Raw genomic sequence first — 25,836 nt, forward strand, 5'->3', positions numbered from 1 at the left:
TTTACAAAATTTTCCGCCATAATTGAATATTTTATGATAAACACACAGCGGAGTTCACAGATATAACACAAAATTTAAAATTAAACATTTTGTAAGATATAAAAGGATTTAATTTAAAATTTTTTCAGTAAGAACATAAAACATATTTCAATATTTTTGTACATTTTTTATTTTTTTATCATACATCTTATTTGGTTGGTTATTCAAAGAAGAAATATAATAGTAAGAATTAGTAGTATTTATATTACTGCATTTTCAGTTGGAAGAAAGAAACATTGTACTCCCGAATAAGGAAATATTGCTGATATCGCTAAAAGCTTAAGATGCTCCCGAAAAATGGTTTACAATTTTATTGACAAATATGACATAACAACACACTCATTTGAAAATACAGTAATAATGAAAAAGACAGACATATTGCTTCCATCACTAAACGAAATCTTTTCTTGTTTACTAGGCAAATAAAAAATTAATTAATTGAGTCCTACACTATCAATATGTCTAGTGGAGCAATCAGACGACGTCTGAATGAATACATCTAGCAAGGATGTATTTCATTAAACAAACCATTGATGTCAAAAAAGAATATATAAACAACACTAAAATTCACATAAAAATATATTAATTAATTTTCAGAATTTTGACGAAGTGTACTTTAGAGTCAATAGAAAAAGATCAGATGGTAAAGAAAATGTTCGTTGTCCTCCAACCTTAGGTTAGGGAAGAAACGTTATGAAAAAATGGACCTCAACACTTTCTTGTCTTGGTATGGTACCATTACAGAAAATTATTCGTAAAATAAGTTTTATGATAGAGATATCATGAGAGATGTTAATAGAAGCATTTGCCAACGATAATTTACTAGTTACATGTATTTTATGTATGGTAATGTATCTGAAACATGTGTCCAAAGTGGAAAGAAAATAATGTGATAATTTTAATTAAAATATAAAATAGTTTGATTGCATTTAATTAACATTAAATAGTAAGGCGTGCTATTTCTATGGCCACCGTTTTACCTACATATGACCGAACTTGAGAGGAGGTGAAGTACGATAACGTAGTCCACTTGGCATATTTCCAACCCCAATAGCTGAAGGTCAATATTGGGGTGGGACCAGCGAATTAAACTAGGTCTTGATGGACAACTTTGTCTTAATATGAACATGTTGAGTATTATTTGAGATAATAATTGCTAATAACATTATTGTGTAAACCTCAAATACAAATAACGTAGAAGTGACCTTACAAATTTACGTTTTTTCTAGAAACTATAAACTTTACTACATCGTGTCTATCTACCTATATATAAATTAATTGTACACTTATGCAATTATTTTGTTGCATATATAAAAAATAATTAAACCTCAAATTATCTGGCACTTAAATATATCAGATTTCTTCTTTAAATTAATTTGTCACTAAATTTCTACCATGTTAAAATATTAAAATTGTATGGGATATTTTTATATAAAATAAATTGAAATAGTTGATGCACAAAAGGGATCCCTCGTTGTTGATAACGTATTACAACGTATTGAAATTTATTTCAATTAATGTGTCAGTGTTAAACAATATTATTATTATTATATTGATATAGTTTAAGGTTTGTTTTATGTACAAAATTTTCGAGGATAAAGCTTTATTTACAAACACATTGTTTATAAAAATTACGTTCATAAATCTGTATAAATTAACCAAAACGATTTACTCAAGTAATGGCAATTATCAATAAAGTAAATTTAAAAATTATCACATCGACCTTGTCTTCTAATTAACGTGACTCATTACGATGGCATAGATGAAAGAAATCGCTTTTAGAAATGACGAAATCTCTTCGCAGGCTCCGTCTCGCTTTAAAACTAGCGTGGAAGCGGAGTAGGAATACCGGCGCATACGTGGCCCCTACATTTATAGAAACTTGGCGAGCGACGGCACAGTTTGCAGATAGATTCCTGCTGGTGAAGTGTTTTGTTGTGACTTCTTTGGATTTTTTCATCAATCAAAATGGCTATTGGTAAGTCGATTAAAGTTTTACTGTAATACCCCAATGCTGCATTATATTTTTTTTATAATAAATAGTTTTGATGGGATTTCTTCAAATTAATCTTCTGCGCCTCTTAACCGGTACACATTTCTTAATATTTTCTTTGAGCATTTAAGATAACCGTTATTGAACGCCGGCAATATGAGAACTATATTAATTAGAAATCAATAACTATTAATTATTGAAACATTAAACCAACTTACAAATTTTGCTGGCATAAAAAATTTTTTAACTAAAAAATAGTTTTAATTTAAAAAAATGTTTATAATATTAAAAATTAAAAAAAAAATTGGTGACTTGTGATCATATTGTTATCACCCGATTTTTTGTGAAATTCAGTACGGTCACAGAATTGAATATCAAGGTGAAACCGACAAAAAAAAAAGATTTTCCCATGTTAATGAAAATTATGCGTGTTTATTTGAAAATCTGACACGCCCATGTTTCGAATTGACCTTAAAATTAGTTGACCAAAGCGGCAAGCCATAACCGGCTATGTATAGAGGTGATGTCATTGTTATTTAATCCTCGTTTATGGTATGCACATTTTTATTACGTCTTCTGACTAGTAATCATTACCGGACAAACAACAACAATTTTTGATGTGCTACCTGTGTTATTGTAAATTAGCGGTTTTTGCTGTAACAAATGTGTGCTCATCATTATTATTACACGAATTTAATTGAAATGCAGGAATGTGAATACAATTTGAAAAATATCCACTATGGTTATCTATAAATAAACATAGTTTCTGTCTAACACACATTTGTGTGTCCGTAAGATATTTTCTCTAACTTAAAACTATAAATCTTCAATGGTATTCTCAAAAAAATATTAGTTTTATCATTACCAACAGGAGTATCTTCGTTATTTGTTTTGTATTCATAACATACTGCTAATTAAAGATAAAACAAAGTTATTACATATATTTAGATATAAAAACTAGGGTTCAAATTTCAGTAATAAAATATTCCAATAATTTCATTTCGTTCCGTAAAATTAGTCTAATTTTGTTTGTCCAATTGATCATTAAATACATAACATGACAAAAATTCCTATTCAAAAATAGCAGTAGAACGCCGCGTTGTGGGTTCACTGACTTATTTTGCACCACATCCGTTATGCCATGTCCAAAGAAAAAGTTACATAAAACTGTGCATGCTTCTATTTAATGTTATCTATTTGTATCATATTTAAATCGGCTACCATTTATTATTTTGATATTTATAAATCGCATATCATTTGTTCCCATCGAATGTTTTGTGATACAAATTTTATTTTTGGGTCAGTGATAGCGTGCTTGGAAAGCGTTTTCTAAAAAAACTGTAATCGACAATTTGCTATTGTTATTCTCACGTTTGGAGGACTGTTACACGAATGCTTTACTGATTTTGTAGTTCAATATTTAGCTGATGTAATGCAATGTTTATTTGCCAGACAATGGCCGAAACAATTGTTATTTGACTGTAGCCATTCGATAAATAAAATTATTGACAAACACGAAAAAATGTGTCGGTTAGTTCATATAACTTAGACTTAAATGTTTTGCGTGTGTCGGACCATAAAATATTGATACTCTTATGTGTAAAAATAGATTTTGTTTGTTCCTTTCACGTTATATATTGACTATAAACATGTCGCAATAAACTTTTTTCTGATGGCCTTAAATTTATTATCATAATCAGATAATTATTTATTTTTTAATGGAATCAAACTTCATTTCTATTTTGGACATCTTACATCATTTCTAATTTCTGTGCATTAATTTTCAGAATTAACTACGGAAGACAAGCTCGAATACAACTTCTTCCCGAACCGTTCGGGCTACTTCCAATTCCGCATCAAAGCACCAAACGATGCTCACATCGCCCTCTCAACAGCTGCCGCCGAAGTTGACCCAATGTACGAGGTCTTCATCGGAGGCTGGGCCAACTCCAAGTCCATCATCCGCAAAAACAGGCAAAAGCCCGACGTAGCTGAGGCTCCCACCCCAGGCATCCTGAACGAGAACGAGTACAGAGGATTCTGGATCAGATTCGGCAACGGAACCATCTCCGTTGGACGTGAGGGTGAGGTTCCACCATTCTTGGAATGGACCGACGCCGAGCAGGTTAACATCGAATACGTCGGCGTCTGTACCGGTTGGGGTAGGTGTTAATTGGTGCTTACTCACCAAAACAAACGAATTAACGTTGTTAATTGCTTATCAGGTGCCTCCGGTAACTGGATCATCGAACAGGCAGGCCCAGCGGCTCCCATGGGATTCCAGCCACGTGGCGGTTTCTCCACGCAATGCTGGGTACCGGCCAGCAGCGGACAGGTTCCGCCCAGCAGCTTCGCCGGCGGTGAAGACGACGGAGAGCCGTTGTACGTCATCAGGGCTAACTTCAATGGTGGATTAATTCCCGGCAAACTCAAGTCCAGCCATGGATGCGCCTACATTCCATGGGGAGGTGCCGAAAATGCCGTCAACGATTACGAAGTTCTTTGCGACTTTAACGGTCAATGGTTGGCCGCGTCTGGTGGCAATATTCCACCGAACGCCGTAACCGCTGGCCAAAGCGAGGATGGCGAACCCCTGTACGTTGGAAGGGTTGTTCACGATGGATATTTGGTCGTAGGAAAGGTTCAACCTAGTCACGGTGTTTTGTACATCCCATTCGGAGGACAAGAATTGTCCTTCGGCGACTACGAGATTTTGGTACAATAAAGGGACTGATTATTTAATGGAGATTACATGCTTAATTGCTGCCTAGGATTTACATCCATATTTAAATTTTATCTATGCAGACGCACTATAGTGACATTAGGTGCCTTTTCTACATGTAAGCAAATAAAGAATTGTGTCTTATTTTTATACATAAATGAGATTGTTAATGTTGGAATTATTTAATTTATTATACATAATTGTTTACTTTGTTTAATGGTGAGCACTATTGATTTATAAAATTTGTAATTTGATATTATGTTTATAATATATTACCTATTAAATTAATATTTGTTTTATTTATTTCCACTTTAACAAATTTAATACATAAATATATTTAACAGCTTTAGCTAACAAGAGTATATTAATATTAATTATATTTAATTGTATTAGATGCTCAGAAATTAATTAATATCATTAAAAAATTCTTAAACATTTGAACATTTTCTATTTTCGTATAAAAGTTAAATTATCTTTTTTATTTTAGTTATTTAACAATTCAATTGTTATTAGTACTTTACTGTTATTTATTTTATTGTCATTAAAAAATTCTTAAACATTTGGACAACATTTTCTATTTTATTATAAAAAAAGTTAAATTATCTTTTTTTATTTTAGTTGTTTCATAAATTGATTTAAATTTATTTAACAATTCAACTGTTATTAGTATTTGACTGTTATTTATGTCAAAAAATTTGACATAATTATAAAATGATTAAATACTATTAAATTGCTATTAAACAAAAGTTTAAATTTCCTTATTATTACATTAATTACCAGCTCAAAAAAGTTAAATTATCTTTATTCTGAAACTCCTGGTTATAGGCATGAAGGAATATCAAATAAAACTATTAGTATTAATTAATAGAAATTTATTTATCTCACAGTAGTAATACCATTTTATTATTTACATAGGTTGGTAGTCAATCACATTGGATTTGTCGACTTTATGGATATTCCTCTTTTCACTCTTTGTACTTTGCCAATTACATAAAATTAGGTTTATTATTATCTGAACAATCCTATTTACAATACCTAAAACACATTATCATATCAACTTTATTCATACAACAAAATTCATTGTCTTATTCGTAAAATAGTTGAAAATATAAGATCAGACTAAATTAGAGACTATTTTATTCAAATTTTTGTTAACATTGTGAAATATTATTAAACATTTTTAGGTAATATTGCAGTTTAAGTATATTTATTTCTGAATTAAACATACCCTGTTAATTTTAACGACTTGTTGCTGTAGTAAAAAATGAAAAATATGAATATATGAAAGTTTAATTATTATCCTAGTTTTAATGAATAATTAAGAGATGCTAATCATAGAGTTAATAATACATTTTACTTCAATTAAAACTATAATAAAGATAATCATATGCTTATAAATTTGGTTTGATTATAAATTATTAAAAAGTTAATGTTTGATTTAAAAATAAATTTAAATATATGAAATATATATAAAGTAAATACTTTACTTACAATTACTACATTCTTAGTTTATTCAAATATGTTGTTCTTTAAAGCAATGAAATGATAATCAAAAGAGATTGAAATATATATATTTTTTTAAATATATGTTGAAATAAAAGAAGTAATAATGCACTCACAAGTGATTGTTTATATTTAGCTAAACTGCAAGATTACCACAAACAAAACATTTTCTATTTTCTTTATAATTTGACAAATATCAATATCATATACAATTTTAAAATTATGTATTAGTTGCAATTATTTGGTTTTTAATATTTACCTGAACACACATACACTCCACCAATTATGGAACATAAGCGTGCTAAAAACATTCCAAAATTGTCCCTCTCTTGCATAACAGTAACTTTCAAAGCTGACACATCATATTTGAAGAATAATCCAGGCATTCCATGACTACCTTTCTCATGGTCTATAGGTCTACTAAGTTCTTTGACACTATATTGGAATGTATCAACAGTAGTCAAAAACGTTTTCACACTTGTGGGTACAATTTCAATAAAATAATTATACAATGTCATACCTGAAAATATCATTAGTTAGCTTTTACAATTAATGCAACAAAATCATGTATACAAATACCATGTTTTGAAATGACTTCATCTCCTTCAAGAGGGTGGACAATGCCAGGACTTGGATCACCAAAACTAAACCTGTTTATTCTATGACTAAAATTGTAGTCTCTGTCTGACATAAATGCACTTATATGAATATGTCCCCTAGGTAAGCTTAAACTTTTGCCTGCAGTAATATGAAAGTTTCCAGCCACTTTGTTCAGTTCAAGTGTACCATGGATTCTACAAGCATCATATGGCACATCTGGAAAGTGACTTCTAGGAGGCAGTTCCCCAAAATGAGATGAGAAACTATTTTTCCATAACAAATCCTACAAAAATACAGCTAATGAACATCTAAATATGTATGATGTAGTGAAATTAACCTTGACAGCATGATATTCTTCTCTTAAATAGGAATTAAAATGTTGCTTATTTTCAAAATGTAACCTTTGATTTGGCGCTAAATCAAACCAAGTATCTTCTTCCTCCAATGTACCAAACTTGTAGGTATTTTGGTTAGTCGAGTCTAATATATCTGCTCCTAAATCTAAAATTATATATTAAATTTTTGATGTCAAATTTTAAAGAAAATTGCTTACTCTGACATGGCATTGCTATTGTTATATCAATATTTATTTTTAGTTTCTGAGATAATTCAACATCAGGTGAAAATTTAAATGTAAATTTGCTGTCTAAGTAGTATCTAAATTCTGAATATATTAAAAATCCTATAATTAAAAAACTTACAACTGAAACTATAAACATTTGTTAATATTTTATGCAGTAATATATAATAATAATACATACAAGTTCCACCAATTTTAGTGGGCTCTTTGAACGTTTCCTCAATTTTCGGAAACATATCCAACTTTTTTACTTTAGATGACAGTCTTGAACCTCTATATCTTAACATTGTTACTTTTTCAGAATCCATTATTTTCAGTCAACACAGATAAAACATGAAACTACAGGTTTGTTTTGTTTAATTCTAACCTATCTCAAGCGAACAAGAAACGTCAACAATCAAACAGCGCCGTCTGTCGTATTTTTATCGGACGTAAATAAATTTTTTTATTAGGATTGGAGAAAAATTTTAATAACACGAGTTCATTAATTTAAGGTGGGTAATAGATAAAACTATGCATTTTTATAAGTTTATTATTATACATAAATATCCATTCAAGACATCATAAACAAATAAATAACATTTCAATTCTGAAAAATAAAAACATTTGAACATTGAATGTTTCCTCTTGTTGTTAAAAGATTTGCATTTGAAAATTATAAATAATTAATGTACGTTAAACGTAAGTTTCGTAAAGTGACCAAAACTGACTACATTGCGTATGTACTTTTGCTAGGTTGTTCTTCATCTTGAATTCCAGATGATTTCTTTACATACTGAGGATTGACTTGAATCTCTTCATCCATTGCTAAAATTTGTTTGTCTAACTCCATGCAAATAGCTAGTTGATCTTCTAGACCTTTCAGTACTTCTGGTCCACTGAACTTATCAGGCTCATCTCTGAACACAACCATACCATCTTTTTGATTAATGGTGGCATAAATTTGTTGGTTTTCAATCTGTGACAGGAAAATATTAGTTGTATAATGGAATTTATAATGTGGGGTAACCTACCATACTCAAAATGTGTCGCTCCGCATCACCTGGAGTAGGAAGACCCACTCTGCTAGCCACATCACTTAAACTAAGTGTTAAAAATGTTTTTGTCAGCCTTTGAATATTCTTTTTGTACAGTACAGATGACACTTGTTTAACTAGACCCATATTATGATCTTTTACAAATACCTGCAATAATATAAATCAATATTTGCAAAAATTTTAACAAAATATTTGCAGACCTCTGTGTGTTTGGTAAGTAAATTATTGAGCTCAGTTGCATTGTTCAACGTAAAAGCGTTTGCAAAATCGTGGTAAGGCTGAGATAACGGTTTCATAAAACGCGTTACAACTGTTGATGCATATTTTGGTACAGTTTGTACCTGAAATATAGAAAGTTGTCAATAATTTCTTGATGCAAATGTTTGCCTGTTTTAGTAACAAGGATATGTGACTTGAACTGTTACCTTGCCATGTAGCAAAAGTGAAACAAGTATATATTTCTTATAAGCCTCAAGCATAATATGAGATATTGCATGAGCTGGAGTTGTTATTGCTACTTCAAAGAAATATAAAGCCCTGTCTAAATTTCTCACAGCCAGGTAGATCATCCCTCCATAATAGTAGTACAACAGAAAATATTTGGCATCAAACTGGGGCCCATTTGGATTGTGTGCAATCTAAAATTTACATTTAGTGTTTTGTTTTAAATGCCTTATTTATATTTACCTCTTGACATATTCCAGTAATATCTATGTCTAAAACTTCTATTGCTGGCTTAAAGACTTTAGCCAATAAACATAACTGGCATAAATCAGCATGAATGGAAGTTAGCTGAGAATCATACAATCGTAATTTGGAAATGGCCTTTTGCAGTAAAACTATTCCCCTAATTGGTTGTTTCAATTCCACAAGATAATTTGTAAAATGGTGGCACAGCTCGGCAACTGTAAATTACAAACAAATAAATATCTGAAAGACAAGTGATGATGCAAATTCTTACATGTATCAGGTGCAAATCTTATTTGTTCGCCATTACATCCAAGAATAAATTCTTGAACTTGGGTATAACGATTGTCTAGTGTACTGGTTGTTGGTGCACTAAATTTTGCACACAGAACCGCTAATACACCGAGAGAATGTTGTTGAATATTTAACGTTTCTAATACATTATCTAAAAGTTGGTTGTTCTTCACCAAAACCTCGCTAGATTTATTCAAATAGTCGCAAAGTTCCCGAAAGTTTCCTAAAAACATAACCTTAACATTTTTAAACATTATAATAAAAATTGCTTACCATGAGTCGACAGGTGTCTCACATTATTAACAAATTGTTCTAATGCAGATGCCATTGCATCAGGACGTAACTATAATTATTGTTTAATATGAAAGAAACAAACACTATTTATAAGTGTCTAGGAGATCTGCACAACCGGCTGTTTATATTTTGTACAAATCAAGTACAATGAATTGAAAAACAACGTTGCCAAGTCACATATATTTTAAACAGAGAAGGGAAAGTTTGAAAGTTAATTGTACTGGTGGATTTGTAAAAAAGTATGTCTTGTTAAGCGCATACTTTTTGTATATTTTAAATATATAATATAATAAATGTTATTAATTTGAACACTTAAAATGTGTTCCCACCAAAATGTAAAATATACGACAAATATACGGTGTGGCCAGTTTGAATACGAGATACCTTCATAAAATTAGTATTTTTTGTTTGATTTTAACAAACCTGCAATGTAATTTTTTGAATTGAAGAATCAAATTTAACTACACCATTAGATTAAGTACTTTCTGAAATGGGGTCATACCAAATTTTATAAAACTAAAAAACATTTTCTTTTTAGGAATTTACATTTGTAATCAACTAATCTATTGAGTAAACTGTCAAAAATAGCACATATTATTTTATTTTTCAAAAATTTAGGAACATTATACCAATAATACTATAAATTTTAATAACAAAGAAAGAATATTTTTCTTATATTATATTTAATGTATTTATTATTTTATTTTTAACCACAAAGATATAACTTGAATGTATATTTAAAATGTTAATGAAGTTATTTATTTAAATAATTGTTAAATGATGAATAGGATGATGAAAATAAATAATGTACAAACACATTTATTCGTATAATAAAATAATAAATTTATATATAAAAATATAAGTACATTTTCGCTATTCGGACGGAACAAAATACTGTACAGTAAATATATACATGCAGTTAATCTACAGTTAATAAAATAAATTTAGCCAAAGTTTTCGAAATGATGAATAAAATATGGAAGCTTTCTTCCTTTATTAACTTCATCACAGGCTGACATCACACTCTTTGTTAGGGGTCTTGGTCCACAGCTGAATACTCCTATCTTGCTTACCTATAAAACATGAATATAATGTTATAATTATAAATTAATTTTATTTCACTCTCGTATTGCAGTTCAAATAGTATACGTTCTACTTACGTAACTATGGCGTTTTTGCACAAATTTCAAGAAGGATGTCATGTCTGGCCTACCAAAATGATTTACAGCTTTCAGACCAGTAAATATTGATGTTTTTGCCAGACGTTGGAAATGATTCTCACAAATATACTAAAATGATGTACATGCATTAAAATATTACTAGAGTCTATATTTAATGTTAGTGACTCAGTCACTTACCAACATTGTTGTTCTTAAATCAAATTTGTGGAAAAATTGAGTTATAAATATGTGAATTTCTAATACGTTGGTGACATCTTTTTTCTCTACATCTCTTAAAACATCAATGAACCATTCAAAATGTTTGTGTGATGGACAAATCCACAAAAAGTACACCTATAAAAATACATAATTTATGTTTAGCAAGGAAACAATTCAATTTCAAGTACCTTTTTGCAAGCTACTCCAGAATATCGATTCGTCGAGGTTCCAAATACCAGATCGTTCAATATTGACGCATACGGTGTCACACCTATGCCACCTCCGACCATAACAGCCACTTCGAATTTATACCAGTCTTGATTGCCGCCACCGAATGGTCCTTCCAATAAAATTTTCGGTTGATCTTCCGCATTGAAATTGCAAGGATCAAAATAATTTCTTAGCTTCCATGTCCAAGGACCGTGAGCTTTTATGTGGCAGGACAGGAAGTTTTCGTGTGGTGCGGATGTTAGAGTGAACGAGTGGAATTCGTGCACTTTAAATGCCGTACATGCAAGTCTTACCCACTGACCGGAAAGGTACTTTAAGTTTGGAGGTCTGTAGAATTTTATTTTTATCACATCTGATGGTAACAGTTCAGTTTCTATTACGTCTAGTGGTATATATTTTGTTCTTAAGCTCACGATCTACAAATAATACATATTATTTTGTTACTCGGACATGTATAAATATTACATACCTTATCGATGGCAAAGATAATTCCGGGCCCAATAAAGAATATCCAAAATCTTGGAGCTCCTGTTAGTCTAGCTAGTCCGTGAATTAAGGACAATGCATATAAGAGCACATAAAGACTGTGAGTGAACCAGAAGAATTTGTATGCTTTCTTTCTGATGGTGGGATGGGCAAATACTATAATAACGCTCATTATAACGAACAGAAGCACACCTGTCACACCTATAATAATAAAATTAGATATTAAACAATTATACACATGCACATAAAATATTAATGACTTGCCTGTAATAGTTTGAAATAGCCAGAATGAAATTCCTGGTTTATAATCTGAAGGAAATCTAACTTCATTAGTTAAACATTTTAAATTTTCGATAGGTTGTGTTGATACATGATAAAAATTGACAATGTGTCCTACAGTGTGCAGCAAGGAGAAAAATAGAGCAGTACAAGCTGCAATTTTGTGAAATTGAATATGTGTATCTAAAGGAATGTACTGTTGGATGGAAAACTCTTTAAGTTTAGTTATTAAATTTCTGGACATTGTTAATAGCAAAATGCTGTAACAAAATGAGAGAGATGCTGCTGAACCTCTTGTTATAGCAATTCCTACTCCCATTATATGTCTCAAATCGGTATGTTCAGCCATAAATGAATAATCTGAAACAGATAATTTAAATATTCATATATTGATTAAATTAATTAGGATCTTACGAATGAATCTCTCAACAAATAGTGCGATAGTTATAACATAAAAAATAAATAAATAAAATATATTTTGTCTATTTTCTTCTAAAAATGTTGTAAGACTATCCCACTTCAATCTAAAGTAGTTTTTATCCACATCGACACTCGGTTCAATTTGGAAACTGGTCATTCTAAAACAGAAACAAAAATGTATTCTTTGCTATTAGAAAATGTTTAATTTTTACCGTGCAACGTTGGTGGATGTGTCAAGGAAGTTTTGTTTTGCACCCTTGCAATCCAATCCAATCGCTACGAAATCGCCTTTATATTCTTTCATCATTAATTTAAAATCTTTGTATGTAAGACATTCTTTATATTCCAATCCAGCATCCTGTGTTAAATTAAAAAATTGTATCGTTTAGAAGATAAAAATTAATTTATTATGCATATGTATTTATTGATGTAGGTGTATACCTCAAACATTCCATCTATGAGTTCCGTCACGTGATCATCAGAGAGACTGGTTGTTCTAGCAATTTCTACAAGAGATCGTAACATTTCAGAAAATTCTTCTTTATCAATAACACCATTGCCATCGTTATCGCACATATCAAATATTATTCTTAATTTATCTTCTGTTTTACCACGAGAAAATAACACAACTGTATCTAAAAATTCCTAAAATAGATGGATATTAATAATAATGGTAAATTCAATATTCAATGATTCATACCTGGAATGATATTCTGCCATCTCCGTCTTTGTCGACTATATTAAACATTTTCTTGACAAAAACAGCATCTGGTTTCATGCCTAAAGCGTTGGCGAATTCGCTTTTTGTTAACGATGTACGCATAACTGTTACAACTTCTCCATCCATACATGTATCGGATCTGCGTCTACGTTCTCCGGGACGAAGACCAAACGTTAGAGCGTAAGCCTCTCTGAAAAAGTGTTCCAGTTTCTTTTCCCTTCTTTGTCTGGTTTCTGCCTTGGCTAGCATTAATTCCCTAACCATCTAAACACAAATTTGATTTAATAATAAACATTTGATTGACATTCATTCAATACATACCTGATTACATATTAAGTTCTTTTTGTGCGAAGTTAAGAACAGTTCCAGTTTATTTAAGAATTTCTTTTTAGTTCCAATAGATTCCAATTCTAGAACCAAATCGTGATCTCTCGGAACGTGGACAAGAACCATGGGTTTCTTTTTCGAGGTGACTTCCAGAGACTCCTCGACTTCTATATTAATCGTATTTTTAAAGCTAATCGTTCGAAGTTTTTCGCCCTTTCTACCCATAATGTTTATTTCAGCGTCAGGTCCAAACTTAACTTTGACTTGTCGCTTGTGATTAGCGTGAAGCCATTCGTGAACTATCATTGTATCTACAGATAATTTGGCTTCACCACTTTTACGTAATTCTTCCTGTCGAATTTTTAAACGCCTTCTACGCCTGTTTTGTAACTTCACCACTCCGTACCCCGCTCCGGCACATAATATCGGTACGAAACCCAAAAACACGCATGAGTATATGTATACTACCTCGTTGCCCTAGAAAATAAGTCAATTCAGATTTATAAATTGTTTGCATGAATTTAACCCACTTCAAAATAATCGTAACCCGATAAAATTTGGCACGGTTCCATTAAGGATGTGTTAAGTTGCATTGGTTGTGGGCAGGGATCTCCTTCTACCCAGAAGAATACATGTTTTTGTATGGATTCTGGCTGGATATTCGTGCTGCTTATAATAATATCTTTGAATGTGATTTTCTTAATTGCTTCTATTTCTTTCTTTGTAAAAATGCTGAAATGACGACTTGTTATTTATTGTGAAATTTACCCATTTAAAAAACTTACCCATTGTCTTCGTTCTCGAACCAAAATCGATCGGCATCTCTAATTCTTGCGAACTGTTCTTTAATTACAGCAGTAAATAATTCGCCTGGTCTGCCGTAACTCTCCAACATACCACCAACATACACATCAATGTCATTAATGTTGTTGTTGTAGGCGCTAACTAATAATCTTAAAATTTCTGGTTTTTCGTTGAATAGCTTTGGATTAATGTCTGACCAGTTTGTAATTTTGGGTAGTTTATAATACATTCTGACTGTGTTGTAATCTGGTAAACCATTGTCTCTTCCTCGCATTATATTAAGAGCACCTAAATCTCTACGAGAGAATTCCATTGGACCAAATAATTTATCTCTCACATCTGAACATAAAACGGAATCTTCTCTTTCAGCTAATTGGGACGTCATACCCATTAGTAGTTCTTCTAATGAATTGCTGCTTAACACATCCTAAAAACTTGATATTTATACAACAGCCAAAAACGATAATAACAGAACTCACATTTGAATCCCACCACGTGGAACACAATCTTAAACCAAGATATCCCATCGGTGTTTTTTTGTAATCACATTTAGCATCTCTCCTATACAGACCCGGAGGTATCAGCGAATGTCCAAACCTAAAGGCAGCGCTTTGAAATACGTGTGTTATTCCAGGGTGTACATCTTGTTTGTAGCCATCGTACTTCGGCAGGTGTTCACCCAAAAAGGCTGGCAAATATTCATACATAATGATGTTCTAGAAACGAACGAGTACGTTAAATAGGTATATGTTTGGTCATTCACAGACGTATACTTGCAGCGTAGCCACTACGTAGCGACGGGCCTTTTGAAAAACATCTTCGTCACTCCAAGTCGGATGTTCTTTTTGAATTCTGTTCGCCACTACGTTATGCCATCGGAAGAACAGAATGCTGATTGTTAGCAAAGCTGGGTTTTGATTCGTTCGTGGATCTCCAAGAACTAAAACGTTTTATGTTATGACCCGACTGATTGGATGACAGATCAAACTTACGAAATAACTTTTCGGTGCTTAACATCTTCATCATGTGGGGTACCGGGTTATTGAATAAGGGGACCCGCATAGAGTTTCTGACTGGCATTTTTCCTGACTTATCGGTTAACAAAGTTCCGTTGTTGAAAGATCTCATTGTGTTGATCCAAGGTTCACTGGTACTATAAATAAAACTTCCATCTATCCAGCTTGTGACTTGATTTAGCTAAAACGAATTGATAATCAGACGCCGTGGTTACAGATCTGTAGCTAATGCAAAATTTGTAATTGAGAAAAAATAATTAACATATTTAGTGAAAATTTGACTTAAATACCTGTTCCCTGGGTGCGTTGGGACTCTGACCCGTTTTCCTGTCGTAACCTGCCCGATGAAAGGGAATGTATTTGTTGCCCTTGCACTCTTTGTCGTACATTTCATCGCATTTCTCTATTTCTATGTGATGCATCTCGATGGGACAGCCACTCTCGCTGGCCATCACCACTTCCGACGTTACCATTTGACCGAAAAAGGCCAAAAGAGCCGTTCGGTTGCTCATCGAGCCCAATCCGTCCAATCCCTTCATGAACAGTCGGCTCAACTTTCTTGGACTAGGTCTGTTTTGGCCAGACATCATGTAGACTCCATCTGCATATGCCGATGGGGCCCGTCGTATTAAATGACTGTCTGAAACGATTATTTTTTATTGAAAATTAAACGTTTTTTACATTGAGTAAGATATTTCATAAAAGGATTCCATACTTTATTATTTTATTGATTGATTTCATTTTCAGTGGGAAAAAAGAAATATAGCACTTCAAGGAAGAGGGAAATAATAATTAACGTGAAACATCAAGGTCCAAATATTGCTGACCTCACTAAAAACTTAAGGTGCTTCCGAAAAATGGTTTACAATGTTAGTAACAAACATGAAACAACATAGTCAATTGAAAATACAATATGAAAACGTTCTGACAGAAATAAACTCAGACAGACAAATTGGAAGAATCAATAAACGAAATATTTTGTAATGTTCTAGGCAAATAAAAAATGAATTAGTTGAGTCATAAAATATCAGTATGTTTAATAGAACAATCCGACGTCGACTGAGTGAACAAAACTTGCAAGAAAGTATTTCAGCAAGGAAACCATTGGGATCAAATAGAATATTCGGACTAAACAAAAGTTTACACAAAAATATATTAATTATCCTCCAGAAGGGTAGTTTGGAGTGATAAATCCAAGTTCAATAGGTAGTGAAATGGTCCAACCGTTTCTCGTCTTCCAAATAAAAGTTTGGATCCCAGATATATTATAAAAACTTTGACATGGTAATAGGCTCATTACAGAAAATTATTGGTAAAATAGACTCTTTCATGTATACGATAATTTACCAGTAACTTCTGAATTTTATGTATGATAGTGATCCACTTGCATGCACCCGATGTTGAGATGTTGCTTATGGAACATCATCCTTAATAAATACATATTTTACAAGTTTGTGTTATTTCTGTGACCTGCCACATTGTATAGAAATAATTAGAAGTATTAACAATAAATAGCAACGTGTGCTATTTCCCTGGCCACCACTGTATGTACAACTGAACAATACTATTTTATTTTGTCTATTTGATGTCCGCATCCAATTATTATAATTAATTTATGCCAACATTGATTAATTATGAATATTAAAGACAATTAACTTTTTTAATACATTCAACTTGTTTGTTTTTATTATTTTTATTAAAGGTACAAATAAACAAAACCTTTTGTTCGTATTATGCATATTTGAAAGTGATTGCATGCATACAAGTATACTAACATTAAGTTAAATAACATTAATTAATAAAACACATAAATTAATTATAATTCATTTAATTTTACTCTTATGTAATATAAACAAAGTAAAATTGTTCTCCAGCATATTTCAAATATTTATTACTAAATTAAATAATATCTTGTAATATATTTAAGAAGTACAATTATTACATCAGTATGTTTGAATTAATTAACTTTACATTGGCCTAGTAGCAAAAACCTACTGACATTCAGTGATCTAAATTGGATCAATTATTAAAACTAGACCACTATTAATGCGTAAAATATAAAACATTTTGACATTCGATTGTGTTAATATGATATTTAAATTGACCCCGTTATTTGCTGTAAAATAAACAACAAAATAATAATTTATGATTAAATTTTAAGATTTATTTACAGTTACAGTTAAGTTTAAATTTGTATAAATAAAATAACACTTAAGTCGGTAACTTATCCTTCAATCAAGTGAAAATATTTGATTAATTTAAAAATATAAATAAATTACTACAGCGAGTATATAAATAAAAATTTCATACTCTTCTGGCATATTAAATAATATATAATCATAAATTTATAATTAATAATTTCTTACCGACTGAACCCCATTCCGGATGAGCTAGGTTATTGAACCAACCATCGTATCTCTGTCTTTCTAATCTACTGTAATGTTGATCTGAAAATAAAAATAACATGTAAAACATATTAAGCACAAAAAATTTAATATAAAAAATATGGATTTATTAATTCTGTTTAAAGCGATTACAGTATTTCTTAGACAAAGTTGTTTATCTAGTTTATTATAATTATGGTTCATGAAAGATGAAGTAAAAGTCTAAGTACATATGTTATTAACTAATTTTTGATTAGACTTTCGCGTTTCGTATAATTTATTATGAATTCTTTTATTTTTATTGTTTATAACCTTCTAAAATGATTTATAAATTTGAATTATTATTGTGTTTAATGATTCATCAAAATGGCAATTAACTGAGAAATGTGTGATTTCAGTCATTATTTCATCATTTTCAATGGTGTACTATTATTTGAATGAAACAAGAATAAATGACACTTTTTGCAAACTATCTGTGTCAATAGTATAATTAAAATAATAATGAATGAAATAATATAACGTGTTTAATAGTTCCAATAAACTCCGTCAGTTATTAATCGAAGATGGAATAATTTTCAGCTTTCTCTGACGATCTAAATAACTTTGCAATACATTAAAATAAAAAAATAATACATTCCCCAATAATATCTGTACCGCAATTCCCAATCTATGTTCTCCGATATGACCTTAAAGTACGTACCAGTAACGGTGCAAAATTTAAAAATTTCATGCAGAACATCCTTCAACCTCTCATTTCTCGCCTTCAAGCCGAAGTTTACTTTCTCATAACAAATTTATTTAGACGTCCGAACAATTAAAACTGGCACAAGGTTTCGTATTCTCTTCGTATGAACATTGATAATACGCATTTTAAAAATACCACGACTATTCTATTTTGTAACCGTCATAATGGTACACTTTGTATTCGATCTCGGTGAGGTGAGTAACGTAACTTTCGCGAACCGAGCGACTGAAATGTAGTGCAAGATCCGGATTCCAAACTAAGGTGTTTACAAAATAATTTATGGGCAAGGTCTTGGTACCAAATTAATGATTTTTATCTTGGTACTCGATCATTATTGGCACAATTTTAGTTACACTTTCTTCCTTAATTTCAATTTATCCTGTTCTTAGTGTTGTACGTGAGACAATTGATTGATTTGATAATCACTAAATAAATATTAATAGTGTTTCTATGTAAATTAGATGTATTTCTATTACTAGCGCATATTTTCCATAGTTGGGAATTCCTGAGTTGACAAAGTGTAAAATTTATTATGGTTATGGAAACTGTACTAATATGCATCAAAATTTTCATAAGGAATAATCTCGTGAAATGTGACCTTGTCACTAACATTCAAGTTCAAAATATAATTTTTTAGCAATTTATTGTATATTTTGGTTTTACTGAGAACTAAGGATTTTATTACCTGAGTTAGTTGTTTTTATGTTCGTGATTAATGATTTAGATAGCCTTTTATAAATTTAATTCTAACCGTATTTTTCACCCACCAATCCAATTATCACGACATGGCTTCTGATTGATATCGTTTCAATTTATTATATTTGGAGTGGAGTTTTTTTTCATTGTAAAATTAAAGGCAACTAAATAAAATTTGAAAAAAATAGTGTTTAATTATCTTTTTTTCTTTATGTAATTGAAATCAGTCAGTAAAGTTTTCCATGACTTATTATATAATTTGAAGAGTAACCTGCATTACACTACAACAGGTGAACAATTCAAGTGAAATCCAATTACTATGTATGTTTATTTTATTAATTATTTTTCTTATTAAATGGGTAAATTATTCTTTGAACTGAATGTATAAATATTTTACAATAAACTATTTACATAACTAAAAGAGTATGGCTCAAAATTAAGCTGGCCATAAGAATTTCCAAAAAGCTAAAAACATATTACTTAACAGTCTACCTCTAATTAATAGATTATGAGTTATGATTTCATAATATGTTGTAATCTGAAACCCTTTAACACCTGTCGAATTTGACCCAAAAATAAAAAGATATGCCTACAGATTTATTAACCTTAATATCTTGGCCATATTATTTTTAATTAACTCATAATGAGAGCATTGTGTTTGAACGTGCATGGGAATCTAAAAATCCATCTCGTAGCTTTTAGTTGTAACAGGGTTTCAAATAAATTACTTAGTCGTGCAGGTTGAATTGATTTAAAAAAATATATAATTTTGTTTCAAGGGCGACTAGTAAGATACTATTATACATTTTGGTTTATAGTTGTTAAATGAATAGCAAGATGGAAAAATATGTTTTCTTTTTTGATGATTTAAATACTTTCAAAAGTTCATAACGTTTTAATTAAGATGAAACAAGATAAAAATTAATGCTATAAAATATCTATAAATTTTTACTTATTCTGTCTAAATTTGTCGAGGCCAACGGGCAGTCTCGTCAAAAAAATGAGGAATTTGGAATTCTAAAACCGGAGATTGTTTAGTTCTTGAATAAATTCATTTTCAATTAATAAATTAATTAACAGAACTAGTATTTAAAACTAATGATCTAACAATAAACAAAATAATAAAATTTAGAAACATCTATAATCTGTTGCTCATTATTTTGAGCACTTACTTCGGAAACAATAAAATTGTGAACATTTAGTACAGTAATTACTGATAATCAGTAACCAAGTAGCGTGTTTTGACATATATTCCGGGAATTACCATAACAATTGCTCATCAAGTAACGGATAAAAGAAGATTCAGTCCATAATTTACCCAAAAAGTCAATGGACGAGCATTTCAATGTGTTGACAATTAAAGCCAAGGTACATTGCTCATTTAAACACACTAAGGAAATACATTTTACTTTGTGTGAAATTCAGGACATTATGTGTAAATTTAACAAAGATGATAACATTAGAAATTATTTACAAATAATGTTTAATTTATTAGGTTTAGGTTTATCTCAATGTAAGGGATAATTAATTTAAGGACAATAATTAATGCATGGAATAAAGAAAATTAAATGACAAAATTTAGGAAACAAACTTAAAAAACATAAAAAAATATTGAATGAAACACACACTTTATTGTAAATAAATTCAAGCGGTTAAACATGAAAGAATATAAAAAAGAAATTTAATTACTTCATAATTAATTTAATAAATAAGGAATATATTGAGTACTCAAATAAATTTAATTTCAATAACAATTATACCATAAAATTGTGTAAAAAATGCCATTGAAATTATATTTTTAGTAATACAATTAATAATGTATAAGAAATAACGCACAACACTTATGTAATTATTTTAATATTTATAGTACATATAAGACTTTTGTGGCTTGTATATTTAATTTACAACAATATCCTGGTGTAGATCAGGTATGGTTATTCTTAATGATACCGGATACATTCAAATTTAATGACTCATAAAATACTTTTAATGAATAGATTTCGTTAAAAGATTTCCCTGTTCAATTTTTTACGAAAAGATATTAGATTTTTTGTACCGTCTATTGATATTTTATTAATTCAATAAAATATAATTGACGTTAAAGCCAACACGATTTCTACAAATATTTTTTTTGTGTAACAAAAATTTAAAATTATAAATAGATTTTCTAAACCATAATTTATAGTTAATACACAGTAATCAGGCTAATAATAACACATGGAATAATTGCCTTACTGACCTGCGCTTACTGTAAACGTTGTAACCAGGACGATGACATGAATATATGGAAGATTAAAAATCATTTTTTAAATCCTCCTCACCACACACTATATAGGATCAGCTGTATTAACATTGCACACCCACTGCCGCACCTTTTATCCAACACAATCAACCGCTTAATAAATCGAATTCATGGCAAAAACCATCTTTACATAAATATGTTGGGAATTTGTTTAAATATTTTACCAAGACGTGTTAACTCGATTGACATACACGTTGAATATTTTCTTAGTACCCGCAGACCGAGCATTGATCATAACGTCAGCGTTCGCAAAGAGAAAGTAGACTGTACAATCCCGAGATCCCCCTCCAAATTATATTCTTATACGAATTTAATTGAGAAACTAATTTCAATGCAGCAACGAAATGCATTGCCTTTTCTTCCCCGAAGTTTATTATTATTGGGTAACCATATATTAATTGCCAGTGCATTAAGATGAAATAAGGACTGTTGAGCAAGTTATTATTGCGAGAAATTAAATAAGTAATTTAAATTTTGTTCATATTAAATTCACAGGAAAAAATTTAAAATTATTTTTTACGTTAAACCAACATATTTTTTATGTGATTAATTTAATTGTAAAGGCAACAGTCTACATAGTTTCTAAATTTAATTATGTAAATTTCTAATTATTTAAATTTAATTTATTATTTTCTAGGTTTTTGTAAAAAACACATATTGGAAAAATATAATATTACTTCGATATACTAATCATTTAACAATTATTCTATATTTTATTAAACAAAATAATATAAATTTAACTTGTAGAATGAATGTAATTTGTTCCATGGGATATTTAGATTAGACATTGTAAAAGATTAATATAAATAATTATTGAGGAGCCAATATTTAGTGAATAATAAAACTTAATTATATAAATATTTATTCAAATTCTATTCCAAAATAAAAAACAAATATTGTGACGTTTGTAAATGTTAATAAAATATAGAGAAAATACGGTTATTTTACTACTATTGTAAAGTAAAATTTTACAATTCGAATTTTTATCCTATCTGTCTGAAACCAGACAAATTTATTAGGGGAAATTTTTGCTTTTACACTAATTGACATTTTAATGATTTAATTATAACAAAATATTAGTAGTTAATTAAAAAATGTGTTCGTTTAATTGTAATTTCAGAACTGTAATAAGTAAAATGTATTATTTATTTTGCACCATGTGGGCCTTTGATAGTATAGAAATTCTAGAATACCCAAATGAAGAAATACCCTGCTGTAACATAGGATAAAGTAATGATTTGGTTTCTCCAATGTCTAGTTGCTTTTAGATATATAATATACTTTTATTATTTTCTAAATTTTATCTACAGATTAGTGTACAGTATTATTATATTGTATATTATAATAGTCCAATATTGTTGAAAAATAAGATAATTTGCGTTATTTAAGCCAGTTTATTAAAAAATTAGTTGATTAAAAAAATAAATTAAATATTAATTTTTTCAGAGTATATGAATATGCATAATTTTTTTGTGAAATTTAGTATATACCCATTTCATGGGGTGCTTAATCCTGTGATGTAGTTAGATTTAAAATAAAAAATTAGCTAGTAAGATTTCTCCAAGGTACATACCTAAAAATTATTCTATAGGTTTTAGTTTTATTCTAAAAACGTGACATTTTGACCACAAATGCACATTTTTATACTTTACAATTGAAAAAAAGTTTGTAAAAATCGAACGAAAAGTACAAATTTTATGTGTGTCTCGCTTTCAAATGGGCCACACTGTATGTGAATTTCCATCTTATATGAATTTAAGCTAACTAGAGCCACCAATTACATCAGCAAAAGTTATAAGGTGTTAAGTTAGTTAGATTGAAACAAATTTTAAGTTGTAGAGGTTTTTATTAGATAACAAAAGACTATACAAGTTTATACAATCTTGGTTTAGCTTCCAGTAATGGTTCATGTAAACCTGGTTGCCTGCATGTGTTTAACTGTCATTTTACTGTAACAGCTGATATTTATTTACATCTGTCCGCCTTTCCGATTGTGCCTTCAAATATAAAATAACATATTACTTAAACAACTTTGCAAAATGGACCATAAAAGTTGCTCAAAAGATTTTGCAAACTTGTGTGAAGTTGATTTACAGAGTAAGGTATATAATTAATAATTTTTACTAAGTTAACAATTTAAGTAAAATATCTTTATTTTCAAATTTTAGCTTCAACCCATCACAACCTCAATTGATGACATGTTAGCTAGATTAGAAGAAGTCCAAACAATAGTCTCTTTTGCAAAGCAAGAGGCCACAGGAGTTTCCATCAGTGTAATAACTGATCTAAAACATGATGTAGATGATTTATGCAACAGGATTGATGTTATTGAAAATTTAATTGTGCATATTACAAATAACATTGATATGTTGGAGTCTACTGTTAACAAACATGAGAATGAACTGAATCAACCCAATAATAAAGTTACAAGTATCTTTACTCCTCTGTTTGTAAGTATATTTTAGTATACATCTTGAATTTCAATTTTTATTTCTTCTGATCTAAAAGCACAGGTCATTCATGATTTTTAAAATGATGAATGATATTAAGGAATAATTTTACAGAGATTGTTTATTTTTCAGAAAAGGACTGAGAAGAAGGCAGTTAATAATTGCAAGCTCTTTGAAACAAGTGAATACTTTAAGTAGTTGCATATGATCTACAATAATATATTGTAAATAAAATTTTGTTTATACAAGGTGTTTCTAAAATAATAATATAACCCCTAATTTTATTTGCTAGAAAAAATGAGCCCCCTGGATGTTATGCTTTTGCGTCCCTATGACAAACAAACTTGATATGTTTCTGAAATTTGTCGAAAAATTCTTTCTCAGCTTTTAATGGCCACGTTGTCTGAATGCCTGAATATTAAGATTAAAACTAACTCTACATATACATCAATTGATATAAACACTGTAAAAATGATATCAAAGAATTGGACAAATATGATAACAAAACCGGCAGAAGATAAATAGCTAGTCAAAAATAAATAATTTTAATAGGTGGGCCAAAATAATCAATTATTTTTGTTTAATTTCCGACACTGAAAATTCGGTTCCTACGCACCTTTATAAATGCTCTTCAAAGATGAGCTCTTAATTTTATATGGAAAAATCCATATCTGGATATTGCATGCTTGTACAGAAAATTACTATTTACATTTCTTTAGGTAATTGAATGCCCTACAAAATGGGTATGTTACAATTTTTTTATAACTCCTGTCCTTTAAAAGAATTGGATGATAAAATTTGAAGGAATTAACATCAACGAATGAATTTATTTTAAAATATAATCTTTTATAATGTAAATAAATTGAATAATAATTCATACCTTGATGTATTTGCAATTATATTAGTCGACGATGGACGAAGGAATTCTTGATTTTGGTTAAGTTAAGACGTGTCTCCTGTCCCGAGATTTTCGACATTTTTTCAATTTGCATTGGCTGCCATTTGCTCCGCAAGAGTGAAAAAGAAAGAAGTACAAAATCACGAGTGTTGGAGAAAGATGAAAGAGTAGCGATCGGCGGATGCGCCGTCAAGTGAGCTGTGCATATTTGTATGGCACGCGTATTCATTTGTTTTAGAGAAGAGAAGGGGAAAAATTGGATTTTTGTTATTTGATAATGATTTCAATAAGGTTTGCAATGACGATTATTTTGTTCCGTTTTTAAATCCCTTTAACATTCAAGTATATATTAATATCGTTTTTTTTTTTTAATATTAAATTTTAACATGAATTACTATTATGTACTAATTATATAATTAATTACTATTATATACTAATTATAATACTAATATTAATAATTATTATACTAATTAATGTACTTAAGTATTTTAAAATGTTATGAATTTTACAAAAGTTTTTAATTATTGTTGCCTAATCAATATACTCTTAAATTTAAGTTTAATTAATATTTTTCAAAACAATACTACTTAACTATTCATTTAAAAGATTATCCAAATGTATTCAAAAAAATGCTAATTAATTAATATTTTAATTAAATATTCCACAATTTGACTAGGAATTTGTATTGCAGACAATAGGGAGAAAAATAAAATTTCATTTTATAATAAAATATTCAAAGAAAAATTTTAAATTGACCTAATAAAAACACACTTAAATTTTATTTTATATTTTAAATTGTAATTTTTACTGATATGGTTCAAAATAATAGAAATAAATAAAATAGGTCACATGAGCACATATATTTTTCAGAAATTGTAACAACTGTTTTTTTGTGCATTTCTGTTGGTCGTCTGCGCACAAAACAATGTTCGCTGTTTAAACGGTTTTA

The 25,836-nt window shown here is 29.8% G+C and overlaps 5 protein-coding genes across 5 annotated transcripts; 2 read left to right on the forward strand and 3 right to left on the reverse strand.

Moving 5' to 3' along the window:
• Positions 1–1,868: 1,868 nt before the first annotated feature.
• Positions 1,869–5,042, forward strand: LOC109596742 (uncharacterized). The gene is made up of 3 exons (XM_020012322.2): positions 1,869–2,017; positions 3,820–4,194; positions 4,258–5,042. The coding sequence occupies exons 1-3, from the start codon at positions 2,008–2,010 to the stop codon at positions 4,755–4,757; spliced, it is 885 nt and encodes a 294-aa protein (XP_019867881.1). The 5' UTR covers positions 1,869–2,007; the 3' UTR covers positions 4,758–5,042.
• A 567-nt stretch (positions 5,043–5,609) lies between these two features.
• On the reverse strand, positions 5,610–7,809 carry LOC109596762 (endoplasmic reticulum-Golgi intermediate compartment protein 2). Its single transcript, XM_020012341.1, has 6 exons — positions 7,619–7,809; positions 7,411–7,566; positions 7,195–7,358; positions 6,837–7,140; positions 6,517–6,777; positions 5,610–5,789 (listed from the first exon to the last, which is right to left on the reverse strand). Exons 1-6 carry the CDS (start codon positions 7,743–7,745, stop codon positions 5,662–5,664), a joined length of 1,140 nt encoding a protein of 379 aa, XP_019867900.1. The 5' UTR covers positions 7,746–7,809; the 3' UTR covers positions 5,610–5,661.
• A 142-nt stretch (positions 7,810–7,951) lies between these two features.
• On the reverse strand, positions 7,952–9,868 carry LOC109596753 (COP9 signalosome complex subunit 3). The gene is made up of 7 exons (XM_020012332.2): positions 9,729–9,868; positions 9,436–9,678; positions 9,162–9,379; positions 8,900–9,112; positions 8,675–8,815; positions 8,451–8,621; positions 7,952–8,395 (listed from the first exon to the last, which is right to left on the reverse strand). The coding sequence occupies exons 1-7, from the start codon at positions 9,781–9,783 to the stop codon at positions 8,147–8,149; spliced, it is 1,290 nt and encodes a 429-aa protein (XP_019867891.1). The 5' UTR covers positions 9,784–9,868; the 3' UTR covers positions 7,952–8,146.
• Positions 9,869–10,552: 684 nt separating this feature from the next.
• LOC109596781 (dual oxidase) lies at positions 10,553–21,754 on the reverse strand. Its single transcript, XM_020012361.2, has 19 exons — positions 21,477–21,754; positions 17,779–17,859; positions 15,703–16,052; positions 15,389–15,593; positions 15,170–15,336; positions 14,876–15,112; positions 14,378–14,823; positions 14,123–14,324; positions 13,587–14,069; positions 13,245–13,529; positions 12,986–13,189; positions 12,757–12,902; positions 12,539–12,702; positions 12,110–12,484; positions 11,829–12,046; positions 11,317–11,775; positions 11,108–11,263; positions 10,910–11,038; positions 10,553–10,822 (listed from the first exon to the last, which is right to left on the reverse strand). The coding sequence occupies exons 1-19, from the start codon at positions 21,538–21,540 to the stop codon at positions 10,694–10,696; spliced, it is 4,500 nt and encodes a 1,499-aa protein (XP_019867920.2). The 5' UTR covers positions 21,541–21,754; the 3' UTR covers positions 10,553–10,693.
• Positions 21,755–23,489: 1,735 nt separating this feature from the next.
• LOC109596766 (uncharacterized) lies at positions 23,490–24,237 on the forward strand. Its single transcript, XM_020012344.2, has 3 exons — positions 23,490–23,641; positions 23,708–23,989; positions 24,122–24,237. The coding sequence occupies exons 1-3, from the start codon at positions 23,579–23,581 to the stop codon at positions 24,185–24,187; spliced, it is 411 nt and encodes a 136-aa protein (XP_019867903.1). The 5' UTR covers positions 23,490–23,578; the 3' UTR covers positions 24,188–24,237.
• Positions 24,238–25,836: the final 1,599 nt, after the last annotated feature.

Source organism: Aethina tumida, chromosome 2 (genome assembly GCF_024364675.1).
Source record: "Aethina tumida isolate Nest 87 chromosome 2, icAetTumi1.1, whole genome shotgun sequence".
Classification (NCBI taxonomy): domain Eukaryota; kingdom Metazoa; phylum Arthropoda; class Insecta; order Coleoptera; family Nitidulidae; genus Aethina; species Aethina tumida.